The following is a 25,625-nucleotide window of genomic DNA, read 5'->3' as shown; positions in this document are numbered from 1 at the left end:
ATGCTGACTGCCCGGGGCACGAGCTCCTCCATCCTCATCCACCGCACATGTCCAGTCATGCGAAAAGCTGAATCCTACATGTGCCGTTTACTCTTGAGAGAAAATGCAGCTCCCAGTGACCCGACTTGGTTCAAGAACAGCTTCTCCGTTAAGGAGAGGAGAAGTAAGCCATGCCTGAAGGGTGCGGCAGCCACTGAGCTCTGTTTTTAGCTGAGAAGGTCACAGCGGCAGGGTGACAGGCAGTGCTGACCATTGACATAAACAGAACCATACTTGGCTAACAGATGCACATCTTCGCTCCTAGGATACATTCTAGTTTACTATTAATTATATAATAAAATACATGCTTTAGGGGAAAAAAATCAGTTTTTTTTCCAGTTCTTAACCATGAACTTTTGGTTCTTCTAACCCACTCTAGCTACAGATTTTTAAGGTTCTGTACGTCTTTGAAAACAGAGCGAGTAAATTCTGGGCAGAATAAGAAAACGGGAACCCACTAGGAAACATAAAGCGGAACCAACCAACCTGAACGCCTGAGAACGGGCAGGGCTAGCCCACCCTGGACCTTGCTGGTTGTGGGGGGATGACCTCCTGGCTCTGCTCAGGGTGTCAGGAGGCGGGGACCCTCCTGGGCCAGCTGACAGGCTGGAATCTGCGGAGAGGGCGGGCTAGATCCCAGGAGGTCCTGGAGAACCGTCTGAGACAATCGCCCACAGTGGAGAGAGCCTGTGCACAGGCCCCGGCGTCCAGAGGGGCAGCTCCAGCACCCCACAGTTTGGAGGCACTGACGAGGGCAAAAGAACAGTGTGACCGTACTTCCATCGCCTCTCCCAGGGGGCACCATGCAGCGCCAGGAGTGACCTCAGCTCCTGATTTCTCCTGAGAGGGTGAGTGACAGTGTGTGGGGAGCCCCTGGTCTCCCCAGCTGTGCAGGACGCTGCCACGAGACCCCACATCTCTTTCACCCTCTCCAGACGACTATGTCTCAGGCCACAGGACTCGGGGGCAGGAGCAGCTGGGAGAGAGGTAGACAGGACTCTCAGAGGACAACAAAGAGACAAAGATCCTTTGGCACTGAAGACCCCATCAAGAAATCGCCCATGAGCTGCTAGGGACATTTTGCCCACGGATCCGTACCCCCTGCCTGTGCCCAGCACGCACCCCCACCCTGTGGCTAGCCCCTGTGTGCGCCCCTGAGGGCGGCAAGAGTAAGCTTTGACAGGCAGCCAGAGAGTACACACAAAGCCAGCCTGAGTCTGCGGCCGGGGAGAGGCCACAAACAAGAGCTTTTAGCTCGGCCCTTTGGAAAGCAAAAGTGGGAGCTGTCAGCACCCACCCTGTGGGCTGCAGGATCGAGAGAAAGTACACAACCTTAAACATTCTTCCCCAAGATGGAGCAAAAGACTCGGGGAAGGTATGTCCACCGAAGGTCTGAAAAGCTTTAGAGTCCCCAGCAGGGCGGACAGAAGGCAATGTGTCTTCCAGAGTCAGCGAGTACAGATGGACGAGGTCACTGCTACTTCAAGGTGAACAGAGCAACGCAAGACTCTAAGGAACATGACAATCAGGAAAACACTGGCACCACCAAATATCTCAGTAACTTTCCAGCAACTGACCCCCCAAACACGGAGATCTGCAGTTTATCCAGTGAAGAACTCAGAACAGGCATTTTAAGGAAGCTCAATGAGCTACAAGAAAACACAGAAAGACAACCCAATAAATCAGGGAAATCATACGTGAAAAAGATAAGTAGTTTAACAGAGAGACAAAAATCATACAAAACTACCACACAAATTCTGGAGCTGAAAATACTATGAACAAAACAAACACCACAACGGAGAGCACCAACGGTATGACGAATGGGGAAGAAAGAACATGCGAGTTCCGGGACAGACCTTCAGGTTATCTAGCCCCAGGAAAACCAAACAAAACAACAAGAGTGAAGGGGGGAAAGAAAGCCCAGGTGATATGAGGGATACTGGCAAATGAAGCAATTGGTGAATTACTGGAACCAGAAGGAGGAGAGGGGCAGAAGGGGCAGAAAGCTTATTTGAAGAAATAACAGCTGAACACGTCCCAAGTCTGGGGAGAGTCTGGGTATCCAAGTTCATGAAGCTCACCAAGTTCACCAAACAAACTCAACTTCGGGAAACCCTCTCCAGACACATTAGAACAGAACTGGAAAATCATAGGCAAAGAGGGGCGCTAGGGAGCTCAGTCAGTTAATCCTCTGCCTTCAGCTCAGGTCATGATCCCAGGGTCCTGGGATTGAGTCCCGCATCGGGCTCCCTTCTCAGCAGGGAGTCTGCTTCTCCCTCTGCCTCAGGGCTTTCTATCTCTCTCTTTCTCTTACACTTGCTCTCTCTCAAGTAAACAAATAATGTATTAAAAAAAGAAAAGAAAAAAAAAAACAAAAAACACAGGCAATGGGAGACTTTTCAAGGCAGTGGGAGAAGAGTTTGTGTGTTCCAAGGAACCCCGTGGGACCACAGTGGACTCCTGGCCCGGGGGGAGTGGGACGATGCACTTGAAGGCTGAGGGAAACCAAATGCTCATGAGAACACGACCCGGCAAAGCTGTCCTTCAAAAATGAAGGCGAGGGAAAGCCACTCCCAGACAGAGCTGAGGAGGAGGTGGCCAGCAGAGGCCCTGCTCCCCAAGGAAAGCCCAAGAGGAGTCCCCAGGCTGCAGTGAAGCAGGAGCAGGAGCAGGAGCACAGGCACGGCCAGGGAACATGGGGGCAGAGGGGAGCACCTGTCAGAACTGGGGGATGAGGGGAAAGGGCCGTCAGCCACTCTGTACAAAGGCAAAAGGACAGAGTCCTAAAAATAACCTCCGTTATGACAGTTTGTTAACGACCACAACCTAAAGAGGTAAACTCCAACTTCAAAAACATGAAAGACCGACTGAAAGGACAGAGCTTCTAAAATTAGCTTGTTATCAGCATGAACTAGCCCTTAACCTATAAGACATTTCATGTGAGCTTCACGGTAACAACCAAGCAAACACCTACAGTCGATTCCCAAGAGACAGAGAAGGGAAGCAAATCGTCCCCACTGTGGAAAATCCTGATCACAAAGGGCAGAGCAAGAGAAGAAAACGGTAAGATGGAATTAGCAAGTCCTTACCTATCATTAATCACTCTAAATACAAGTGGATTCAAATCTCCAATCAAAAGGCAGAGTTGCTGGATGCCTAAAAAAGCAAGACCCAGCCATATGCTTCAGACAAGACTCCTTCTCGCTTTACAGACACACAAACTGTCTCAAAGAGATGGAAAAAGATATTCAGTGCACATGAAAACCGAGAGAGAGCAGCAGGGGCTCCACACATTACACTGGCCAAAACAGACTTTCAGCGGAAAACTGTGATGAGAGAGAGGCAGGGAAGGTCGTGTCATTACCTGTGGAGGGGGTTCCCCTCATCAAGAGGACAGGAGCGCTGGCAGTAGTCAGGGCCAGCACTGCCCACCTACACACACCACACAAACACCGACAGAGGAGGAAGAGCGCGTCTAGACTCCCGCTGCCCTGACCGGAAGCTCTGTGCACTCAGAAGCCCCAGAGACACCGCACACCCTCCTGAGTGCAACGTGTGGCGAGAAACCCAGTGGCATTTTGCAAACAGGACAGCTGACTCAGGGGCTGCCCTCGGAAGACCAGCAGACCGGGAAGACTAGAATCAAGCCCTGGCTGGAGCTGAAATCCCATGCCAGCTGCTGAGTTCCCACGGAAGGACCCACCGCACGTCCACATACAGCCCAAGCTCAAGTCCTGGATGTGCTCTTCTCGAGCTCCCATCCCACTATGCACTGCCCTCGTCTCTCTGTATTTGTCACGCAGGTTTCAGTGGCCCAGAGACCAGCAGGCGTGTGCAGGCATCCCTTCCACAGCGCTGCTGCCTGGGGAACAGAGTGGAGTGCCAGGAGGACAGACGGCTCAGCGAGGGCTCCGTCCAGGTCCCCTGTCCCATTCATGGGAGCAAGCAGAAGCTGCTGTAACTGGCCCGCACTGGGGCCACTGGGCAGGGCAGCAGTGCACACTTCCTACCGGTCGGGAATACACCCCAAGATCTGCCCCACCTGCCCAGCTTCCCCCTCGAATGAGCCGGGTCTACGGGGCACTGCCACCAGCACTGCCACCACCCAGGGACCCAGGTGGGGACAAGCTCTTTCCTCCCCTGGTCTTCCAAGGGGTTCAAAGGATCAGCCTTTGTGCACAGGAACCAAAGGACAAGGTAGGAAGCCTCCCACCTTGCTCCTCCAGGGTCAGCAACCTCTGGACCAGAAGTTCTGGTTCCTGGCTGTGCGTCAGAATCACCCAGGGAACTTTCTAAAATACCAAGGCCAGGACCCTGCCCAAAGATGGATGCCCTGAGTCTGAGAAGGGGCCCTGGCTCCAGTGTTTTATAAAAACTCTGGACGGTTCTAACGTACCAGCAGCCCTAAGCAGGTGTGCCTTCAAGTAGCTTTCAAAGGACAAAAGATTCTAAAGTTCACTCGCTTTACATTTTTTTTTAAGATTTCATTTATTTATTTGACAGACAGAGATCACAAGTAGGCAGAGAGGCAGGCAGAGAGAGAGGGGAAGCAGGCTCCACACTGAGCAGAGAGCCTGATGTGGGGCTCGATCCCAGGACCCTGGGATCATGACCTGAGCCTTAGGCAGAAGCTTTAACCCACTGAGCCACCCAGGCGGCCCTTGCTTTACATTTTATAACCATTTCCCTGCTGTGGGCAGTGACAGCAAAAGAATCTAAGTTTTAAAATATACTTTACTCTGTGCCCCCCCTCCCAGCCCTGCCACTAATGCTCTCCCTCAAATAAAGTATTTTTTTCTAAGATTTTATTTACTTGACAGAGACAGACACAGTGAGAGAGGGAACACAAGCAGGAGGAGTGGAGGGAGAAGCAGGCTCCCCACTTAGCAGGGAGCCCAATGTGGGGCTCAATCCCAGGACCCCAGGATCATGACCTGAGCTGAAGGAAGACGCTTAACGACTGAGCCACCCAGGCGCCCCAAACAAATAAAATTAAAAAAAAAAAATACACCTTATTTCCCTTTTCACTATCATATCTGGAAACAACATTAGGATTATTAAATTATTTTGCTTTTTATTTCCATCCCTTTATGAACTAATTGGATTTACTACTTTAAATGTCCTGCTAAAATATTCATCATTTTTTACTGAAGATATTGCTATAATCTTTCTTCTAATTCTGGTTCGTTTTATTTTTACATATTTAGCCTCCTAAATTCTCTAAAAATACCAGACAAAATAATCACACCCAAATTAACCATCAATCCTACAAGGCAGTTTCTGGGCAACACGAAACCCACCTTCTGGTTGGCATGTGAACTGAAAAAGAGATGCTCAAACCCATCGTAAAAGTCAGGATGTCAGAGCCTTCCAACGAAAATACATTCCACAGAATGATGACTAGAAGGCATGACTCCAAAGACTGGAAGAGTGGAGGAAAATTCAAAACTAGGACAGTCAGATCCCAATACCTTGCAAGTGGCGAGGCCAAGACGGCAATGATGCGTTGCAGATGGTGTTCTGACCTGACGCAGATACGGGGCTGAGCTTTCACTACGCTTGTGCTCACCATGCCTCGGTCAATCCAAAACCACAAAATTTCAGTGAGCGGTTGAGGTCCGGAAGAAAATGAAGTAGGGTTGGAGCCTGGTGGGCAATGGGGTGGAGGACTAACGAAGCTGACCAGGGGCGGGGGCTCTCTGGAGAGGTGGCATGTGAGCAGGGACATGCGTAGTGACAGGAAGTCTCTGACTAAGCAAAATCAGAATTTTCTCTGATGGGTCCTACTACAGTCCCCCAGGCCCAAGGGGCCAGCAGCCCGCCTCCAGGTAACCTTGGACTACCAGCACAAACAAGGGCAGGAAGAGACGTGGCCTGCAGGAAAACAGACCTGTAATTCTGTACAAACACCTACTCTTCCCTACTGCCCACAGACAACCAAAGAGTAATCGGGGAGGAAACAAACTGCACAAGTCTGGAATCCTGCTGAGCCCCTGCCATGGGGTAGCTGGACCCAGTGTTCATCTCATGGCTTCTGGGGTGAGGATGGGATGGGGACAGCACAAGGAGTCACATGAGAGCATGCTAGAGAAGGACCCTCCCAGGGCTCCAGGCCTCAGACCCATGTGCCCTACAGGCAAGAGTCAAGGAACCTGCAACAAGTCAGCAACAGTTGACCAGGGAAGCATGTGGGCTCCAAGCTCCCAGGATCTCAAGCCATGGAACGGGATGTGAGCTCCTGCTTCTGACCAGTGGCCCTGGGGAGACAAGCCCCCAGAGAGGATCAACTTCTTCCAAGAGGGAGGGAAGGGCATCCAATTGGCCCCAAGGCTCCCCAACTTCTGTGAACCAGGTCACTCCTCAGACTTCAACAGTTCTAGGGCACAGGAAGTATTTTTATAAGAATTAACTACATAAAACTAACATAATCTTGATTCTAACACCTAACAACAACAGCACACACACAAAACAGGCTAATGTCAGTTGACCACGGACTTCTAGTTTAAAAGATTAGTAAGTTGGGGTGCCTGGCTGGTTCAGTTGGAAGAGTATGTAACTCTTGATCTTGGGATTGTAAGTTCGAGCCCCACAATGGATGTGCATATTATTGAAAAATAAATAAAACCTAGGAATAAATAAATACATATACTAGTAAACTGAATATGATTTTGCATCAGATAAATGATAGACCATGACCAAGCAAAGGTTACTTTAGGAGTATAAGAACTGCTCGACATCAGGAATTCTATTAATATGCAATAATCTCAACAGCTGTCAAGAAAATAATGTTTGATAACGTTGCACATCCATTTCTTTTCTTTTCTTTTTAAAGATTTCATTTATTTGACAGAGAGAGTGCAAGCAGGGGGCAGTGGCAGAGGAATAGGGAGAGGTGTAGCACCGGGATTGCGACCAGAGCCAAAGGCAGAGGCATAACCGAGTCCCCCAGGCGCCCCCTGCACAGCCATTTCTTATTATCGTCTGCAACAGTGCCCACATATGGCAGGTGATGGATAAATCCTGACTTAAACCACACAGTAACTTGTAATCACAAAATAAGTTTATATAAGGCTAAAAAAAAAAAAAGGCCAAGTAAAAACCAGTAATGTAAGAGTCCAATTAAGAAATTAAAAGGACAACAGAATAAATACAAAGAAAGTAGAGGGAAATGAAGAAAACAGGATAAATCGGTGAAAAGAATAAAAATACAAAAGAGAAGGCCAATGACGCCAAAAGCGGGTGGTTTACAAAAACTGACAAACTTCTGAAAACACTGCTTCAAAAAAAAGGAAGAAAAAGTACAAATTAGTAGTATTATTAATAAGAACAGAACAAAACAAAATGACAAAGCACATGTTTAAAGAATTCTATCAAGAGCTTTTGCCAGGAAACTTGAAAATTTAAAAGACACTGATGACCAAAACTGACTCAAGAGGAGAGAAAGCCTGAATCTTCCCCAAATGTAAAAATAACAGCCATGCCCTAAAAGTTCCCATCATGCTCAGATGGGTCTATACACAAGTCCACAAACTGTCGAGAAACACACCATTCCATCATCTCTTCTAGAAAAGACAGAAGGAGAGGCGCCTGGGTGGCTCAGTTGGTTAAGCCTCTGCCTTCGGCTCAGGGCATGGTCTCGGGGCCCTGGAATCGAGCCCTGCATCTGGCTCTCTGCTCAGCAGGGAGCCTGCTTCCCCTCTCTCTCTGCCGGCCTCTCTGCCTACTTGTGATCTATGTCAAATAAATAAATAAAATTAAAAAAAAAAAAGAAAAGGAACTCTCCCCAGTTCACTCTCAACCTTGGCACTGATATAAGACAAGATATAATATATTTTATAATATAAGACAAGATATGAGGAAAAGAAAATCACAAGTCCAATTCATCTATGAATATAAATGGAAAAATTCTAATCAGCAAACAGAATCTACCAGTGGATGAAAAAGATAAAAGAGTGTAACATTGTTGGTTTCATCTCAGAAACGATCACTTAAAAGCTGTGTCATTTAGTGAATTAAAGAAGTATAATGGAATCATCTCAATGCAGAAAAAGCATTTCATAAAATTCAACACCCATTCATGATAAAGCCCCACAGTGCGGGGAAAAAAAAATCAAACTTTCTTAATCTATTTTATTAAGCGCTACAATAAGTATCATCAGAAAAGAGTAAATTCTAGAAGAACTGTCATTAAAAACCAGAAAGGCAGAAAGTGGTGCACTACAATTGTTACTACCCCTCCGGGAGAGGGGTCCTGGAGGCCCCATGGGAGCGATCAGACAACAGTACAGACGGCATGAGGCCTGGAGAGGAGGTACAGGGCCACGGAGACTTGGTGCGACAGGAACAACGGCGCAGCTCAGGGGGAAGAACAGACTCGGGCCAGGTGCCTACGTTCACATCTCAGCTCTAGTGCTCACCAGTCCCGAGGCCCTAGACAAGTCCCTTCCCGTCCTGATCCCCAAGACGGGTGTGACAACAGAACCTGTATCTCGCTATGTTCCGTGTTCGTATCCGGCGAATACTACAGCACAGAAAACACAAAAGAACCAACACATAGTTTTAAAACAATAGTTTGTCAAGGAAGTGGCAACAGCATTCCTCCCCACCAACAATTAGAAAAGAAATTTAAAACAGAGTATTTCCAGTACCAGAATAGCCTCTCGAGTGCCCACATACAAATCTAACAAACAGCAGACACAATCACTATAGAAACAAGCCACAAACGCTCACGGAGAGGCATTAAGAGCGAACACACGGAGAGATCATGGCTCGCCCACACTCTTCAGCTCCCCAGAGGGTGCCGCCTGGCGCTCAATCAGCAGCCGACAGTATTTCTACAGAAGCGGAAAGGACCAAGAATAAATAGCCAAATCACCCAAGACAAGGCCTGTTTATAAGCCGATCGGAGCAGCGTGGAATCGGGCAGGGCCAGTGGGACAGACACATACCACAGGCTGACCCACGGTGGCCTAGCTGTCTGTATAGCCCGTGAGTGCAGATCAGCTTTTACTAAACAAATAGCTGAAAACAATATTTAAAAGGTAGTGTTTTCTGGTCCATGAAAGTTCTATAAAATCCATAAAAAAAAAAAAAAAGATCGGCGCTCGGCTACACTGGTTCACCCGGGGGGTGTCTAGGGCCGCTCTGGAAAGCTGAATAGTGGTGACGGAGCGCACACGGCTTGGAGCTGAAAACACGTGCTTTCGGACCCTTGCTAGAAAAGTCTGCTAACCTCTGGCATACAGAGTCCAGAAAGTGCCACGGGCATATGTAACCTCCACACACAGGGGAGCAACGTGGAAAGGAGGAAGAACTGGTTATTCATGTTGGAGGAAAAATTGCACCTCGATCTCACAGAACACAGGAAAATCAGCTCCAGGTAGACTAAGGACAGAAAGGTCCAAACAAAGCTTTAAATATTTAAAAAGAAAAAATATCTTTCTGGCCTTAGGAGAAGGATTTTTTAACTAAGACACAAAAAAACCCTGATCCTGAGAGTTAAGACTGAGAAATTTTAGTTACATTAAAATTAAGACCTCAGTCCTCAAAAGACACTTTAAAGAAAGCAAATGGGAAAAGTTTTGGACAATGGTTTTAATGTGATTTTACCTCCCTCAACCCTCTGCCCTACCCGCTGAGTCTTATGAGGTTATTTTTTTCCATAAAATCAATTTTTCAGAAACTGCTTTAGGGCTTTTGCGCTCAGTTCCATAGTGATGGTTATGTTCAATGCTTTTTGCTTAACCAGTTTTATTTACTACAAGTTTCTACTAGCTTCGTTAAAAACTAAGAGGTGAAATTAATTTCGAGACATTTAACTCAATACATATAAAATACTGTTTCAATATGCACTCAACATAAAAATTACTAACGAGACATCTTATATGCTTTTTTTTTTCCTAAGTCTTCAGAATCCACTGCGTATTTTATCCTCACCCCGTGTTCAGTCTGGCCTGGCTGCTTTCCACGTGCTCAACCCCCAGGGGATGAGCGGTGTCATGCTTGCTTTTCCTAATTATCCGGGTAAGCTCCGTCGCAGGCCATCCTCCCCCAAGAACCCGAGAGCAGTACCTTTTGAGCCCTGGAATTACCCCCATGCATCGTTCCTTATTTCTACATGTGTAATGCCAACTGGACTAAACAACAGGAACCCTGAGTCAACCTGTTCCTCCACAAAGGCTGTGGTTATTGTCCCCTCTTCCTTGGGTGTTTATGGCTACATGGCACAGGTACAAGCAAATCCGACTTTTGTTCTTTTGAAAAGAACCCACAGTTTCTTGCAAGAAGTTCTTTCCTGGAACATGAAAGCCCCTTTAAGGGTAGACCCACAGCAGGTTCCATTCTCGCTCTCTGTGAAAGTACCAAAGTGCCTCTAAAAAAAAAAATCAGACTTTGTTTAACATCCCATTAATCTAGGTCAGGAAGCTTATCACTCGTATCACACTTCACTTTGCAATCTGTCTTGCAGTCCGAACTCCAGTCCCCCACTGGGACAGAGAGCCACACGGCAAGAGGGCTGCGCCTGCTCCCAGGGCCTGTGGTCAGGAGTTGCATGTGAGCGGCTGAAGGCAGCACCTGCTGGTCAGCAAGGGGCTCACTGAGGCTACGGCACCCCCACCATGTCCCCTTCTCCTCCAGAAGCACTGTGAGAACATCCGCTGACCTTCCAAATGCAGGTCTGTTTATTTCATTCTGCCAAGTGCTGCCTCATATTTGATCATTTGTTCCTTTCTGTCTCTCTCTGTCTCTTCTAACTTTTGTTCCAGGAGCTGAACTCATCTAGGCGACAAGTTAAAGAGAACTTACGTCTAGCACTGTGCTAGCCACAGGAGAGTCACGGGTATCCCCAACGAGATTCCATTCCAGAAGAGAGTCAGTGGCTGGTCTTTTCCTCTTGAACCACTCAGTCCGAAAGCCCGTACACAGGCCAAGCACAGAAGCACCTGCACCAGGGTTGGGAGGGGGAGAGCTACGGGGCCTGGAGTAAGGACATCCATGTGGGCAAGGGAAGCAGCAGCCAGCACAGGGCAGAAGGAGTCCTAGACGGGCAAATGGCTAGCCCAGGGGTGAGCAGGAGCCCACCCACGCGGCAGGATTTATTGGAGCCTGAGGTGGGTGAGGTGGGTGAAGAGGGCAGGCATGCAGGCTGGGGGATCAGCAGCAATGGGAGACGGGGTTCACTCACTAAGGCGATCTACCAGGACAATGACCGTCATGCTCCTCATGAGTGGAGAAGGGAATTATCAATACAGAACGGGAGGAAGCTAACATGATCCCATGGTGTGTGCAAGCACACGGGGATGCGCACGCGCACACACACTTTTCCTGCAGCTCTGACCACCGAGAGAGCCCAAGAGCCGAATACCACACAGGGACGAGTGTGCCCAACAGCAGATCCTGCTTCTGAGACACCAACCTCCACTAAAAGGAATCAGAAGAAATGGCTGGTTTCGGGCCTGGGGCAGGGCAAGAGGAGCCTAGAACATCTCCGTGAGCCAAAAAGGAAGGAAGAACTCTAAGAGCAACAGGGCAGACTGTGAGGACACAGACGCCAATCTGAAGGAGCTCCCGCGGGACAAATCTGGGGCAATCTGAGCACTAACACACGAGTCAGTGTGTCAGCCCCTGAGTAAGACTGGAAAGTGAACCCACAAGGACAGAAAGAGGTGACAAAATGGACAGCGAGTGAAGAGTGGGAGACTTAGGCGTCCCAGAACATGCTAGTAATTATGAAGGGAAACGGAGGCTGGAGATGGTGGAGAAGTCGGCAGAATCCACCCCCACCCCTACCTGTCACAGGACAAATGAAAACGCGCGCCCGGCGAGGGGGTGCGGGTGGAAGAGCGGCCTTCCCCACGGGTGACTCCAGCCCAACAGGCACGAGCACACGTGCCTCCCCGAGGGACCCTCTCCAAAACAGTCTGCAGTCTCTGAAGCTGGCAGGGTCAGGAGAGGGAAGGACAGACGATGGCTCTGGCTTGGGAGAGCCTACAGCACGGCAAGCACCGGGCGCCTGGTCAGCAGAAATGGATCACGTCCCCCTAGTCGGACACAGAAGGACCTGGTTTGCAGAAATCCCTCGCTCAAGTCTCAGCAGTGAGGTCAGCAATCTGTAGTCAAGGAGTGCGGGGTTGGGGGTGGGGAGGCTTCTCCGTATCAGACCCACAACCTCTCTGGCACGTGCCACCACCCCAGACCCACGTGGCAGCAGCTCACCCATCACAGGATGGGCTGTGGGGAGGGCTGGCCTTCCCAGAACCGGAGCTGCACCAGGCGCTGTCGGCTGAACCCTGACTGAGCCAACAGGACCCTGGCAACACGGATCCCGCGAGGAGGACGGCGCAATGCGCTCCCTCTAGACCCTGAACGTGGTGGTCAGGCATCTCTGAAGTAGTTGAGAGTTCTCAACCTTCATAACTTTAAATGTCTGACCTGCTTCTAAACCTGCTTGTCTTCAGAAGTTGTTTTTAATATTGTATAAAGCCATTAACTTCAGTCTGTTTAGTTGTTCCTTTTACACCATGATTTTCTATCATTTTCCCCTGCAAACGAACTCTCTATAGTACCATAAAGCTTTCATAAGCTACCTGGAAACTGAATCCATACCAAATATACGCGTATTTAAAAATTACTCCTGAGTTTCAAAATCTAACCGAACTTTCAGAACACATCTTGTAGGTTACATGGAGTGTGCACGTCACAGCGTAATTCAGACGTGTCCACACACAGTGTGCTTTATTTACAATGTCTAAATAACTTCATATCTAAAATAAACACATTTCTGTTTTAATATCTTTTTTTTTTCCTGTAAGGGACTGGAGAATATTCTGTGAAATTTGGCAAACCCCTGACATAATGCAAGTTCCTGGCAAAGTGGCTGTCAGTCATGGCCTCGGGGACATGGCTTTTCAAGGGTTCTGTTAATTAGTAAAGGGGTCCCAGCTGGTGGGGAGGGCTCTTCGGCCAGAAAGAAAGGTTCAGAGAATTCCATCCAGAAACCTTGATAATGCTCCAATATGAAAAATCATACATGCATCACTGCTCCAAGCAGGAAATCAAAGTATTTTAATGTCCAGAGCTTCAGTTTCCCGTTACTGTAAAAAGACCCAGAAACCCATCTCCTGGAGAAACAGGACAAAGCTGCGGCCCTGGTTTGCCCACGTCAGCCCCTTCTGAGCCTGCTTCCTCAGGTTCAGCTGAAGCCAAGAAAGCCTGACTCAGCAGGCGAGCCCATCCCTCCAGCAGCAGCTCGCTTCACCGGAAGCCACTCCTCAAGTGAGAAGTCGACAGACAGGAACTAGGAAAATAAAGGCATTTCTCATTTCAAACAGTGAGCACAAATGGGTGTGTTTTAGAAAGAACAAAAATAACCAAGAAATAAGGGGAAAAGTTACCAGGAAATAAATTCCTTTGTTCAAAGAGAAGCCAAAGAAACGTGGAATTTCAGGACCGAAATAATTCTGGAAGCAGTTGCTCTACCAAAGGCTGACAAAATCCCTGTGTGCCTGCTCCACACAGGACAGGGCCTGTGTCCCAACATGCACCTGCCGTCCCCAAGGAGCCCGTGTGCCCAGAAGCCGGATAAGCAGCGGGACCCAGGCCTAGAACATGAGGTCACATGCGGGCACACAGCTGAGAGAGGAAAGCCGCTGTGGCTTCCCTTACCGCTGTTACCTGCAAACCACCTGGGTGAGCAGAGACGTGGGAGGCCTGACCCGGGGCGCCACTCCCGGCAGAGGAGAAAGAAGTCAGACCATGCCAACAGCTTGCCCGGGCTCAGCCACAGGGCAGGGCTTTCCAAGGTCCTTTTTCCCTTACACACCCTCCTCATGTCTCACCAGCTATGTTCGAAAGTCTTCATGCTTCTCCAGACCATCGAGAAAGGTTCAGCAGGGCCAGGCCATCCTCAGTGTCCCCCTGCTGGGGGCCCGCACTTGCCGGGAGGCTGCAGATTCCAGGACTCATGGGACAGAGTCCCTTCTGTCCCCTTACTGCTCTCTGCACAACCTGCATCGGTTTCCACTGAGCTTCATGCGTCTTTCACAGTCCCTGACTGACTTGGATCTGAATTCTAATCCTTTTCATCCTGAGGCCACCAAAGCATCAACCCTCCTACCTCAGGGATGTGCCGCAGGGACAGTGCTCACACCCACACCCGCACCACTGGGGACCTGAGTTCCAGCTACGCACTCAGGCTGGCGTCTGTGCACAGCAAATAGGACACTGACGGAAATAAGGCCAGAATGGCTTCTCAGGCCCAACCGACTAAATCTGGAAGAGTTATAAATACAAAATGATGTGAATGTTAAGCTGGCATTTTGGGTAAAAATCTTTTTTTTTTTTTTTGAGAGAGAGTACGTGCACACTCACAAGCAGGGGGCAGGGCAGAGTGAGAGGGAGTGAGAGTCCCCTGCAGGCTCCAAGCTCAGTGTGGAGCCCAGTGCAAAGAATAAAGTCGTTATTCACCATATGATCACTCACTGCGCAAACATACTACCAAGCAGGTGAGGACCACTCGGTCTGGAAATGTTTGTCAGGCCAGAGCTGATCACATCCTTAGAATCCTGTTTTCTTAAGTTATGTACACATTTCTCTGCAGATAAAATATTCTGATAGTTTACCCATATCATGGCCTTTGCACATACAAAGAAGGCCCATTTATGCATCATAATTATTGCCATGAAGTTCACACACATATGACGTTCAGATGCTTCCCAAACCACTGTCCCAGTCTATAACTTCTTCATGCCATACATCTCCAAGCATTTTTAGGTGATACTGTTTGTTATTTGCTAGCAACAATTTAATATTGGAAACCTAAAATCCCCCGCTGGCATACTGGAAGACACTGTACTACTTGGGAACAGAAAACTATCGCCTTGTTTCCTAAAATAAATAACTCACTCTTTACAGCTGAAGTCAGTGTCAGCAGCAGCCGGTTTTGCTACTAACGTCTCATCAGCGAAGAATGTCGTAGCATATGTACCCTTTCTTTCACAGCAATTTAAATGGAAACAGTATTTCTAGCAAAAGAACACCCATCCAATAATACTAGGACCACAAACATGCAAACTAAAAATACTTTCATCAGGTACAGACTTTGAGCTAAGGTGTGATTTCTGAGGAGCCTTTTTCTATAGGGTTCAAGTATTTGTGATGAAACTGCACCACCTTGTGACCAAAATAAGAAATAACTGGAATGTCTACTCGGATCACCAAAGAGAAAATCAGAATCCCTGCCTTTCACAGAATTGAGCTGACGATTGTTCACTACACACAATTTGCTATAATTGAAACAGAACATGTTCAGGGTAAAGTCACTTTATCCACCAAGAGTCATTTCAAGATGCACATTTCCAAATACATGCTTCTTTCAGATCACTGTCCAGAGACTGCAAGCACAACTCCATGGGGCCCGCGGCACAACGCTCACCGAGAAGGGCGTCAAATACATACATTCACGTCAAATTAAGCGCACGCCAAGGTCTCATCTGAGATGTACAATCTCTAGAGGACACGGTTAATGTGAGTAAGAAGGGGGAGAGTCGAATCACACAAGATTTAAATGAACTAAAAAAGAAACCCACTAAGAGAAATATTCTATTTCAAAATAAAGAATTTCAGTGAAAAGAAAAAGCATCTAAAACTGACATTCGATTAGAACTGACCCAAAGCAGATACGTACAGGAGAACTTACAGGATCAGGAGTGAGGAGTGAGGGCACCGTCTCTGAAATGGCCAGCTAGCATCCAAAGCATCTTCATTTATAAAGTTCAAAAAGCAAGTACTTTTAAAGCAGCAGAAACCCTAATAAAACTGCTTTTCTGGTAGTTTTTCAAAAACTTCCTCATAAATCTGAAGGAAAAAAATTGCTGGCATGAGCTAGTACCTTACTATTAACAAAGTTTATATTTCCTCTTGAGAAGACAGCGAGTTGGCCAGGATAATGAAGACAATGCTCCGTTTGATGCATGTTTGTTCTGTAATGGATTATTCAAGTCCGTCGGTACTACAAGAGGTAGCTTTCCTTCCAAGGCAACGCCAAAGGCTGGCCTGAGGGACAGTTCGACTACAAACTCCTATCTCCTCAGCACTGAAAAAACAGTGCTCCCCCAAGACAACAGGAAGTCCAAGACAAGAAGCACAATTTACACGAAAAGCAGAGAAAACATCTACCATCTGAATGTTTACGTGAGACTGAAGACAAGCAATTATGAAAAGAGGCCTGAGCACAGAGTCTCACCACCACCTCTTTGCAAAATCCACCAGGAGCACTGAAGTCTGGATCGAAAGCCCAAGAAACAGTCTGCGAGCTCTCAGAAACAGCTGTAAAAACCGACCTTAGACCAGACCCCAAAGAAAGATTTCAGTCCAAATAATCAATAACACACAGACCATATTCTTCGAACACAAAGTTATATTAGGAATTATCCATAAAAAGATTTTCTAAAAATCTTTATGTTTGAAAACTAAAGAACAGGTTCATAAATAGCCCACATGATAAAAAGAAATCAAGTATTTCAAGTTAAAATTCAAAGAATTTTTTATATTACTATTTAATAAATTTAAATAAAGCATGCTTAAAGAGAAATGTATAGCCTTGGGGCACCAGGGTGGCTCAGTCGGTTGAGCATCTGATTCCTGATTTTAGCTGAGGTCATGATCTCAGAGTCCTAAGACCAAGCCCACATCCAGCTCTGTGCTCAACAGAGTCTGCCTGAGATTCTCCCCCCATCCCCACTCCCCCTCCCCACCTCACATGCATGCCCATGTGTGCTCTAAAACAAATTTTAAAATTTAAAAAAAAAAAATGTATAGCCTTAAACATTCATTTAAAGTGACAAAGACTAAAAATAGACAAACCAAGTATTTTCCACAAGAGACTAAAAACATAAATAACCAAAGGAAAAATAAGGAATAGAAATCAGTGAAAGGAAAACCAAAGCAAGTATCTACAAGACCAGAAGTTGGGTCTTTGCTAGAGGGTGACTTTTTCAATAGTTTCTTTAAAGTCTCATCAAAGAAAACAAAAACAAAAGATTCAGCAGCAGAACTGTGAACTATAGATATATTTTGATAAAATCATGAAAGCACAGGTGAACCATCTTGACACCATGACTTAGTAATAGGAGAAGGAACAGTTGGCTGCAGAGAGACTGGGGAGGGCCTGGCGACGCTGGCTTCTGCTCTCCCTTCCACGGCCAAGCGTCCTGCCCTGGGCGCAGCCCACACGTAGGGGACAGGCCGCTTCCAGAAACCCTCAGCCCCCAGCCAGGCCGGTCTCCTCCACCCACCCACGTGCCTTGCAAATACCATCATTTTCTGAGCACGCCAGGCAGCGAGACGACTGGGCAGATCTATCCTGGTCGCTGGCTGAGCAAACCAATGCACTGAATAACGGTTTCACTTCACGTGCCTTCGTCGCAAAGATCTGGCCGGAACCACAGACGTGGGAGTGGGACACACAACTTCTGAGAAGCCTCAAAGGAAAGGGGCACACTCCTGTCCTCCGCTGCTCCTCCATCCTCTCCTTCCTGCCAGCCGCACCTGGACGGCCTCCTTGGGCCACGAGGGGCCAAGGCGCAGGGGTCACGCACATGGGGGACGGGCAGAAGATGCCTGGGCCACTGCTACATCCACCCTCTGGCTCGGGAGCTGAAGCGCTCTCCCCTCATCTAAGCCACTGACACTTGGGGTCTCTCCTTCACTCACAGCCCAACCCAACCCAAAGGAACAGAAAAACGGAATACACCCACTCAAGAAACTGCCTTGCTTAGACAAACAGTCAGTCCAAAAGAACAGAACAGCTACAGCAACCCAAGTCGTCCAGCTAAGAAAAGAGCAAGAACTGGCAGTCGGACAGAATCACATCAGCCGTGAAGGGAACTCACACCACAACACAAGAAATTAGAGACACAGCACTGTGAGTGGGGCGCGGGCTGGGGAACTGCGCTTGTGGGCACCGTGGTGGGAGCAAGGAGGATGCAGCCAGTCCTCAGAAAGACCCATGTGCGCTGCACTCTTGCTCATTGGGTCCTCCCCAAGGGACTGGCGTGCACACAGAACGCGCAGGATACTCTCCACAACTTTCCCTCCAAAGGACTGAACCCCCAACAACCCCCGTGCCCTCACCTGACAAGTGGACACATACCCAGGGCATGTCCGCACCAGGCATGACCCACAACAAAAGGGAAGGAGCTGTTCCAGCAGCATCACCCCAATGGGGACGATGACAGAGAGGGGCTAGCCAGGACAGGCGCACAGGTACCAAGCCCACACGGCCATGCGTCTGAGAAACAAACCAGAGGGACCAGGAACAGAGCAGCAGCCGCCGCCAGACCAGGCGGGAAGGGGGTCCCCTCTCACCGGGACCTGTGGGCGGTAAGGCCCACGTCCTCCATCCCCAGCGCAGGCAGCACAGCCTCTCAGCCACGGGAGCACACCTGGGCACCACCAGCCCTAGTCCCTGACTCTGGGCCCGCGCCAGCACCAGCCTACGAAGCCTTCCCGTCACACAGCCACACAGCCACACAAATTCCCACTGCTGCCAGTGCTGCGGCCACTGCCAGGCTCCATCTGTAGGGCCGAGAAGCCGTGACAGCCCACATGGCCCCCCGCGAACACGTGCACACCCCCGTCCCCTGGCGGACCCGCGGGCACCTGAAGGCCAGCCAACACGCCCTGGAGCCCAAGAGCGCAGGTACACCTGAGTCCCTGGAGCCAGAGCTAACGAAGACTAAAGAACCAGATGCCAGGTGCCCACGCAGGGAGGGCCTGGGAACAGCACGCCACCCGAGACCAGCACTGGCCTCACAGGTCTGCCCCAGGCCAGACCCACGACTGCCGAGTGCAGGCGCTGGCCTTTCAGGTCAGGCTGCCGCCAACTCTGACCCGGGGACCGAGGGCCCTGGGGATAGCCGGGCTGCGGCCGAGGCAGAAAGGACGTCAAGTCTCCCTGAAGGTTTTAATTTCTTTTATTTCAAAACCTCAAAGCTGTTTTTTGAGGGCCCCCGAGTGGAACTGCAGCCTGACGCCCCAGTGCGCACCGACGACGGCAAGGCTGGCTCATGCCCCGGCCGTGACGCACATGCGGCCCTGGCTCTGACCCGACTGGCTGTGCTGTCCGAGAGCGGCATGTGTCCACCACCAAGGACACGGATTCCCTGCCTCTCCTGTAGTCAGAGCCTCCAGCCTGAAGCGCACCCCCACGGGCAGCCTGTGGCATGGATCCAGAGCACTGTACAGGGCAGGCACAGTAGGTAAATGGGGACCCCCAGAGCCTCGCCCTTGCCCACATCTCAGCCCCAAGCAACACACTTGTGGTTTCCGAGTGGCTCCCAGAAATACCGCCAGGGCCACAGGGCAGCCCTCCGGCCATGAAAAGGACGAGGCCCTGCTAAAACCCCACAGCAAGAGGCCACGGCCCACGCGAAGGCAGTTCTCCCTCCGGACGAGCGAACAGGGGAGCCGCCAACTAAAGCCCTGGACAGCACTCTTCTCCGGGACTGTTCCCGGACCCCTCTGATGTCGCTCGCGACTACACGGTCCCCTCACCAGCTGTTTCTGGCCAAGTATTCACAAAAAACTGGGACATTTTAGGCAGAATCATCTCTGCGTGTGAGTGTGTAAAACATACTGGAAATGTCGGCTGCCAAAAGAACTGTCTTTCTGTTACAGAAGCGGTTAAGTGAAGACATATTCTTATTTTTGAAAGTAGCTGTAACAAACCTAGCTGTGACTTCTGAGGCTCGCTGCATGGCCTGCAGGTATTCATCCCAGGGTCACAGGCCCAGGGGTGGTGGCTGATAGGAAGCTGGGGGTCCCAACAAGACCACAACTGCAAGGAAGGTGACGGAGAGGCCAGGCTCCAACAGCACCTGGATTTAAGCCAGACATGAAAACTCCCCCATCTCTTATTCTGCAATCAGCCAGGGCCAGGTGGCCCGCCTCCCAGCTCTGCAAGCAGGGAGAAGGGACTAGACAAGGCAGGAAGGGGATAGCCATGGGGTCAGAGCAGAACAGGCCTGTGAACTTGACTCTAGGACACTCAGGAGCAGCCCTGGATTTTCTAACCTTCCAAATGAGGAGGAGGGAGGGAGCGCTGAAGTCCATCAGCACATGCGCAGACATCACTCCTTACCTTCTCTCCAGGTCTGGGTGCCCGCTGCAACTTCTCATAATCTTTCTTGGTCTCCAGAATCTTTTTCACAAGTCCTCCTGTTGAGATTCAGTGGTTTTATGTTATTCTCTAAGGAGCTATTCTACTCTAAATGGGTGGAGGGGTGTTCTTCCTCGTTCTATAATGAACACAGCTTCAAATAATCTTTTTTTGATTAAAGGGTCTACTGCAGACTGATACGCGGGTGATGGAAATTAACCATAAAACTTTAGAGTGTTTCAAAGAAATCAGCTCCTCGAAGGTTAAAAAAAAGAGAGAGAAAAAAAAACTTTGGAAATAGAAAACAATTAGGAGGAAATGTAGATTAACATTCCAGATGATAACCATTTGTCAAACAGGTGTTGCAATCCTAAGCTGTTTCTAAGCACAAATACTCCTTTAATATGAGGTCAAGAGTCTTCAACTTCCTTAAAAAAAAAAGAAAGAAAGAAAGAAAAAGGAAGAAAAGAATTGCTTATGGGGTAAATATCACACAAAACATTGTCTTTAGCATACGGCCTCATCCAAACACACATCCACGTGAAAGTGGCCGTGGACGCTCGGGACGGTGTCCTATGAGCAATGGTGAGGGCTCGTCCACACTGCCAAGGGACAAACGTCAGCACACGCTGCCCAGTCACAAGAGCAAGAGGGACACACGGAGATACTGCCAAATACACACACACTCACACACACACACACACGCACACCACACACATGTATTAACTTGTATTTTTTTAAATCAAAGTGTAAGCCATATTCCTTATTGTTACCTACAGGGGGAGTGAGAGGACAGGGTGGAGGCCCCTAATCTCAGAATATGCCTCCTCTGGTACATTTGACCTTGGAAATGGGACTATTTTACAGAAATAAAATAAAATCATATCAGATTTTTCAATGCCTAAAAACTGAAACCAAAATGGAACCCATAAACCTAAGAATATCACGCTGGCAAGCAGAGCCTAACAGAATTGTTCTGGAAACTTACAACAGAGTAACTGGCTGTCCATCCCTGACGTGACATACCTGAGGACAGACAGACCCCGAAAGAAACCCTACACTGTCTCTGGCAAACTGATGCCGCTGATAGCTGGTGATGTTCCAAAGGTGCTGCGTGTGCATGCCAGCCACAGGGTGAAGCAGACAGATGCCTGACACTGGGAGCCAGGATTTTTGGCATGAGATAGACATGCATGTAAATATCAAAAATTTTTATAAAAGAGTCTAGAATAGTAAAGCTGCACTAGAAATATCAGTATGAGCTTGGATACATGTTCTCATTGTTTTTAAAGAAAGGTAAGAATACCCTTACGAGGGGCGCCTGAGTGGCTCAGTGGGTTAAGCCGCTGCCTTCGGCTCAGGTCATGATCTCAGGGTCCTGGGATCAAGCCCCGCATCGGGCTCTCTGCTCAGCAGGGAGCCTGCTTCCCTCTCTCTCTCTCTCTGCCTGCCTCTCTATCTACTTGTGATCTCTCTCTGTCAAATAAATAAATAAAATATTAAAAAAAAAAAAAAGAATACCCTTACGAACAACAACTCAGAAGTAAAGTACAGTCAGGCATCTTGGAGAAATGGAGGGCTCCAGCCTTGGGGCAGGAAATACACCAAATGAGCCTGGAACATCTGGTCCTCTCAGAAAACAAGGAAGCTGCAAAGTCTCCCAGGCTGTCAACAGGCCCCAGAGAACAGCTCCAACAGGCACCCACTAATTACACGCTGAGCAATCTGAACATCGGTGAGAACTGATTTGGTGTGAAATGAGGCCCCTCAAACGCGTTACAGGAAAACCCATGATTTCACACAGATACACACAGCTATCAGTAACCACCACCCCACACGACCTCTTCAGTCACAATGATGGTGCCAGGACACAGATTGACTCTGAGGAAAACCCTCCTCCTAGCGGCTGTGCCACGGTCAGAGGCTGGGCAGGGTGGGGAGCCCTGCACCACGGCATCCTCCAGCCAAACCCTGAAGAAGGGAGGGTGGATGAGAACATCACCATCCTGCAGCCCTTAATGATCCAGGCTAACGTCACAAGCAGACATCAGGAAAAACCACCACCACCGACCAGTATTCTTGCTCAAAGCCTGCATCTGACCAAGTCTCTGGGACCAAGTTACAAGAAGAAAAGAATATGTAAAAAACCATACCATGAGCATGTAATAAGCAACACTCAACTATGGGAAACTCTAAAGGACAACCAACCAGTTTCCTCCGCAAATACATTACAAGGGAAAGCGGAGGGAGGGAACGTACAGGTTAAGAGAGACCCAGAGTTCAATCGACTCCAATGGTAGGACTTTATTTGGATTCTGACTCAAACTAGAAAAAAATATACAAAATAACTAGAAAAACTGTGATGATATCAGGAAATTATTTCATTTTTATGGTTACGTTTTTTGAAAGAGAGCCCTTATCTTTTAGAGCTACACCTAACATGTTAACTGAAGACACGATCTTCTCTACGACTTGAGAACAGTCTAGGGGAGCAGGGGTCTGCAGCAGAGGCTTACAGAAAACATGAGCCAATCACCACGGACACCATTTGACGGGTACAGGGGGTTCATTGGACTACTCTCTCTGCTTCTGCAAATGTTTCAGATCAAAGAAGATATTTGGGAAAAGGAAAAGTAATATTACAAATACTGTTGATTTGGGAACGACTCCAGAGGTCTAACCCTTAATCTAAGTGCATGCCATGTCATAAGCCACTGACAGACAGCCCCAGGGTCCCAGGGCCCAGCGCCCATCGGCTCTGAGACTAAATCCACCAACTGAGGAGGAGCCCATCTGTGCCCCGGTATACCCCCAGGACCAACGCAGGGCGCATGGAGCTCCTGTGTGGGAGACCCTCCCGCAGCCACACCTGCCACTCACCGTGCTTCTCCTCGGCCTCCATGTCTACCGCAGGCACCTGGGCAGGAAAGCAAGAAGGAAAAAGCTGATTCTTGAAATGCTGCTTCCATGGATCTCCTCAAGGCAATGACACAGTTAAAGAAGGCAGAAATCTGACTGAAAAATCAGAGGCTCGTTTTGTCTACATAAACCTCAATGCTGGATCAGGAGTTCCAAGGCTGTCCAAGGGCAACGCCAGAAACAGATGCTCCCATTAACTCACCACTTCCAGCTCTGACGTCTCAGAGATCTGGGGGGCAGCCTCCACCACAAATTGATTGTCGTCCTCATTGTCAGAGTTCTGCGCATCTACAATCACACTGGCAACAATTTTCCCACTTCCTGTCCTAAAGAGAAAAAGGAATCAGGTTGCATCGGTAGGGCTGCTGGTCGCATGTCTGCATCAACCCCCTGCATCCCCGGCTCCGAGAGAGGAGTTTAACCACTACCTGCCTACCTGCCTCTAGAATGTCACAAAACCCAGGTGTGGAAGCCAAGTGCAGACCCATGCCTGGGTCCCTATGAGAGTTGCCCTCTGTGCTCCCTCCACCCTTACCTCCCAAGGGCCCTCAGAGCCTCACTCCTCCCCTGGCTGCACTCTCTGGACACCAGCCCTCCACCTGTAGGCCCTCACCCGGGGAGCCCTAGTCTTCCAAGTCACAAACATCAAGGCAGGGGTGGCGATGCTGCCCCAGACCCCTGCCCCAACACAGAGGCCTCCTCCTGGCTGCAACTCCCTGCCCAGCACTTCCTCTCCACCAAGACCTACCATCACTGTGGGCCAGTCCGATATCCAACTGCCTGGCCCGCAGGCCTGGACCTGTCCTCGCAGGTGACTATGTCTGTCCAAGGGCTCTCTTAGACCTCCTGCGGCCACCCGCTGGAACTGCCCTACCTACTGTCACCTCACTGCGGGCCACCGTCAGCTGCCCTCTGCTTAGGCCCTCCCGCCGACCACACTGGGCCCAGGTCACAAGGCTCCAGACCCAGACACTCACCAGTTCCCCATCAGTCCCACCTGCCTTCACTTCTCCCCTGGCAGCGTAACACAACCCTGCTTCACTGAGTGCCCTTAACCCCCCCTGCCCTACAATCACTGGTACACACACAGACACACCCTCTCCCTTGCTTCAGGGCAACACACAAGATCAGCAGGAAACCCGTGCACTTGGGTATGAGCTCTCAAAACAGTACACATTTCCTCCAAACACCCTCAGCTTCTTCGCTGGGCCCTTCAACCCTCACAGGCGATGTCCTGCCTCCACCAGGGCCAGCCTCACTGCACCCCATATCTCCCTCAAGCCCCTCGAGCCCCTCCCACACACCATCCCTCATCAGCAAGCCTCTCCATTCTCCCCTGCCTCAAGCGGCAGCCTCCCATGGCCAGACCCAGAGGGAGGGCAGCTTTCTTGTGCTTACTGTGTCTTCCAGATCATTCTCTCTCAAGTCTGCCAACTCTGACTCCACACCACAGCCTCTCTGGCCCTCAACCCCTTGTCACCGCTGCCAGCTGCCAGGCATCCCCCCTGCACTCCTGGCTCCCTACCAACACTGCCCATGTCTTTACTGAGAAACAGCCCTTCCCAAAGCCTGGCTCTAGGGTCCCCAAGCCCTCCTGCCACCATCATGCTTCCATCACCCAGCCACACGTCCAGGGTCACCCTTGGGCACCACCACTAGCAGCAAGCCCCCAACCTCAAACCTGAGCACCCCACTCTTGGACCACCATCGCCCACATTTCTGTCTCTGTGCCTGCCCAGAGCCGGCACCAGGCACCTGCCCACGGCGGAAGAACAAAGTCCACGGCAGCACTTCACACCACGTGCACCAGGAGGCAGCCCAGCTTCCTGCTTCGCACGCTGCGCCACAGACCTCTGGGCCTACAGTCCTCCGGGTGGGAATGCCAGTCAGAGGGGGACTTTCGACCTCACCCCTGCCCCACTGCCCAGGAAGATGCCAAGAACATTCCCTCTAGGCCCTCCCAGTCCTGACACTTCTCGGGGTCTCCAGACATAGCCCCACAGAAGGCTGGGGGTTGGGGGAGAACATGACCCCAGATGAGGACCCTCTGCTCAGTTCAACGCCCGATCCCTGGGAGCAGAGCTCTGGGCCTCCCCACCCAGACTTGCTCTGGGTTCACAAGACAAGTGGAGCTCTGGAGTTGGGGAGAGGGAGGCCAGCTTCCAGAACTCACCTACATGCACCATCCCCTCCAAAGCCAGTCCCTCTGTGTCCCCCCATCCCTCGGGGACGATGTTCCAACAATTCTCCCACCCCCGCAGCTCCTACCTCCCCAGCTCCCCGTCTCCTCAGATCGGTCCCATCACCAGAAATGTGCACCAGTCTCCTCATCTCAGAAACAGTAAAGAGTAACGTTCCCACAACCTCCCCCTCCTGCCACCTCCTGCATCAACCCTTCACGTCCCTGACCACGCACCACACCTGTCCCCAGTTCCTGCCTCCTGCTCTATTTCAAACCATGCCAGTCCGGCCTGCTTTATTTTTCTATTTTTATGTTTTGATTTTTTGT

The 25,625-nt window shown here is 49.7% G+C and overlaps 1 protein-coding gene across 3 annotated transcripts in view; it reads right to left on the bottom strand.

The window, feature by feature from the left end:
• Window positions 1-25,625, bottom strand: part of TRAF3IP1 (TRAF3 interacting protein 1) — a 60,258-nt gene that overhangs the window by 12,647 nt on the left and 21,986 nt on the right. For all 3 annotated transcript variants that reach the window (XM_046018918.1, XM_046018915.1, XM_046018917.1), the window contains 3 exons: window positions 23,319-23,442; window positions 23,078-23,114; window positions 20,180-20,256 (listed from right to left, as the gene is read on the bottom strand). In XM_046018918.1, the coding sequence (XP_045874874.1) occupies window positions 20,180-20,256; window positions 23,078-23,114; window positions 23,319-23,442 (238 nt within the window). The remainder of the gene's footprint in view (window positions 1-20,179; window positions 20,257-23,077; window positions 23,115-23,318; window positions 23,443-25,625) is intronic.

This window comes from Meles meles, chromosome 9, assembly GCF_922984935.1.
Source record: "Meles meles chromosome 9, mMelMel3.1 paternal haplotype, whole genome shotgun sequence".
In the NCBI taxonomy this organism is placed as follows: domain Eukaryota; kingdom Metazoa; phylum Chordata; class Mammalia; order Carnivora; family Mustelidae; genus Meles; species Meles meles.
This window is presented reverse-complemented; position numbering and strand designations above follow the sequence as displayed.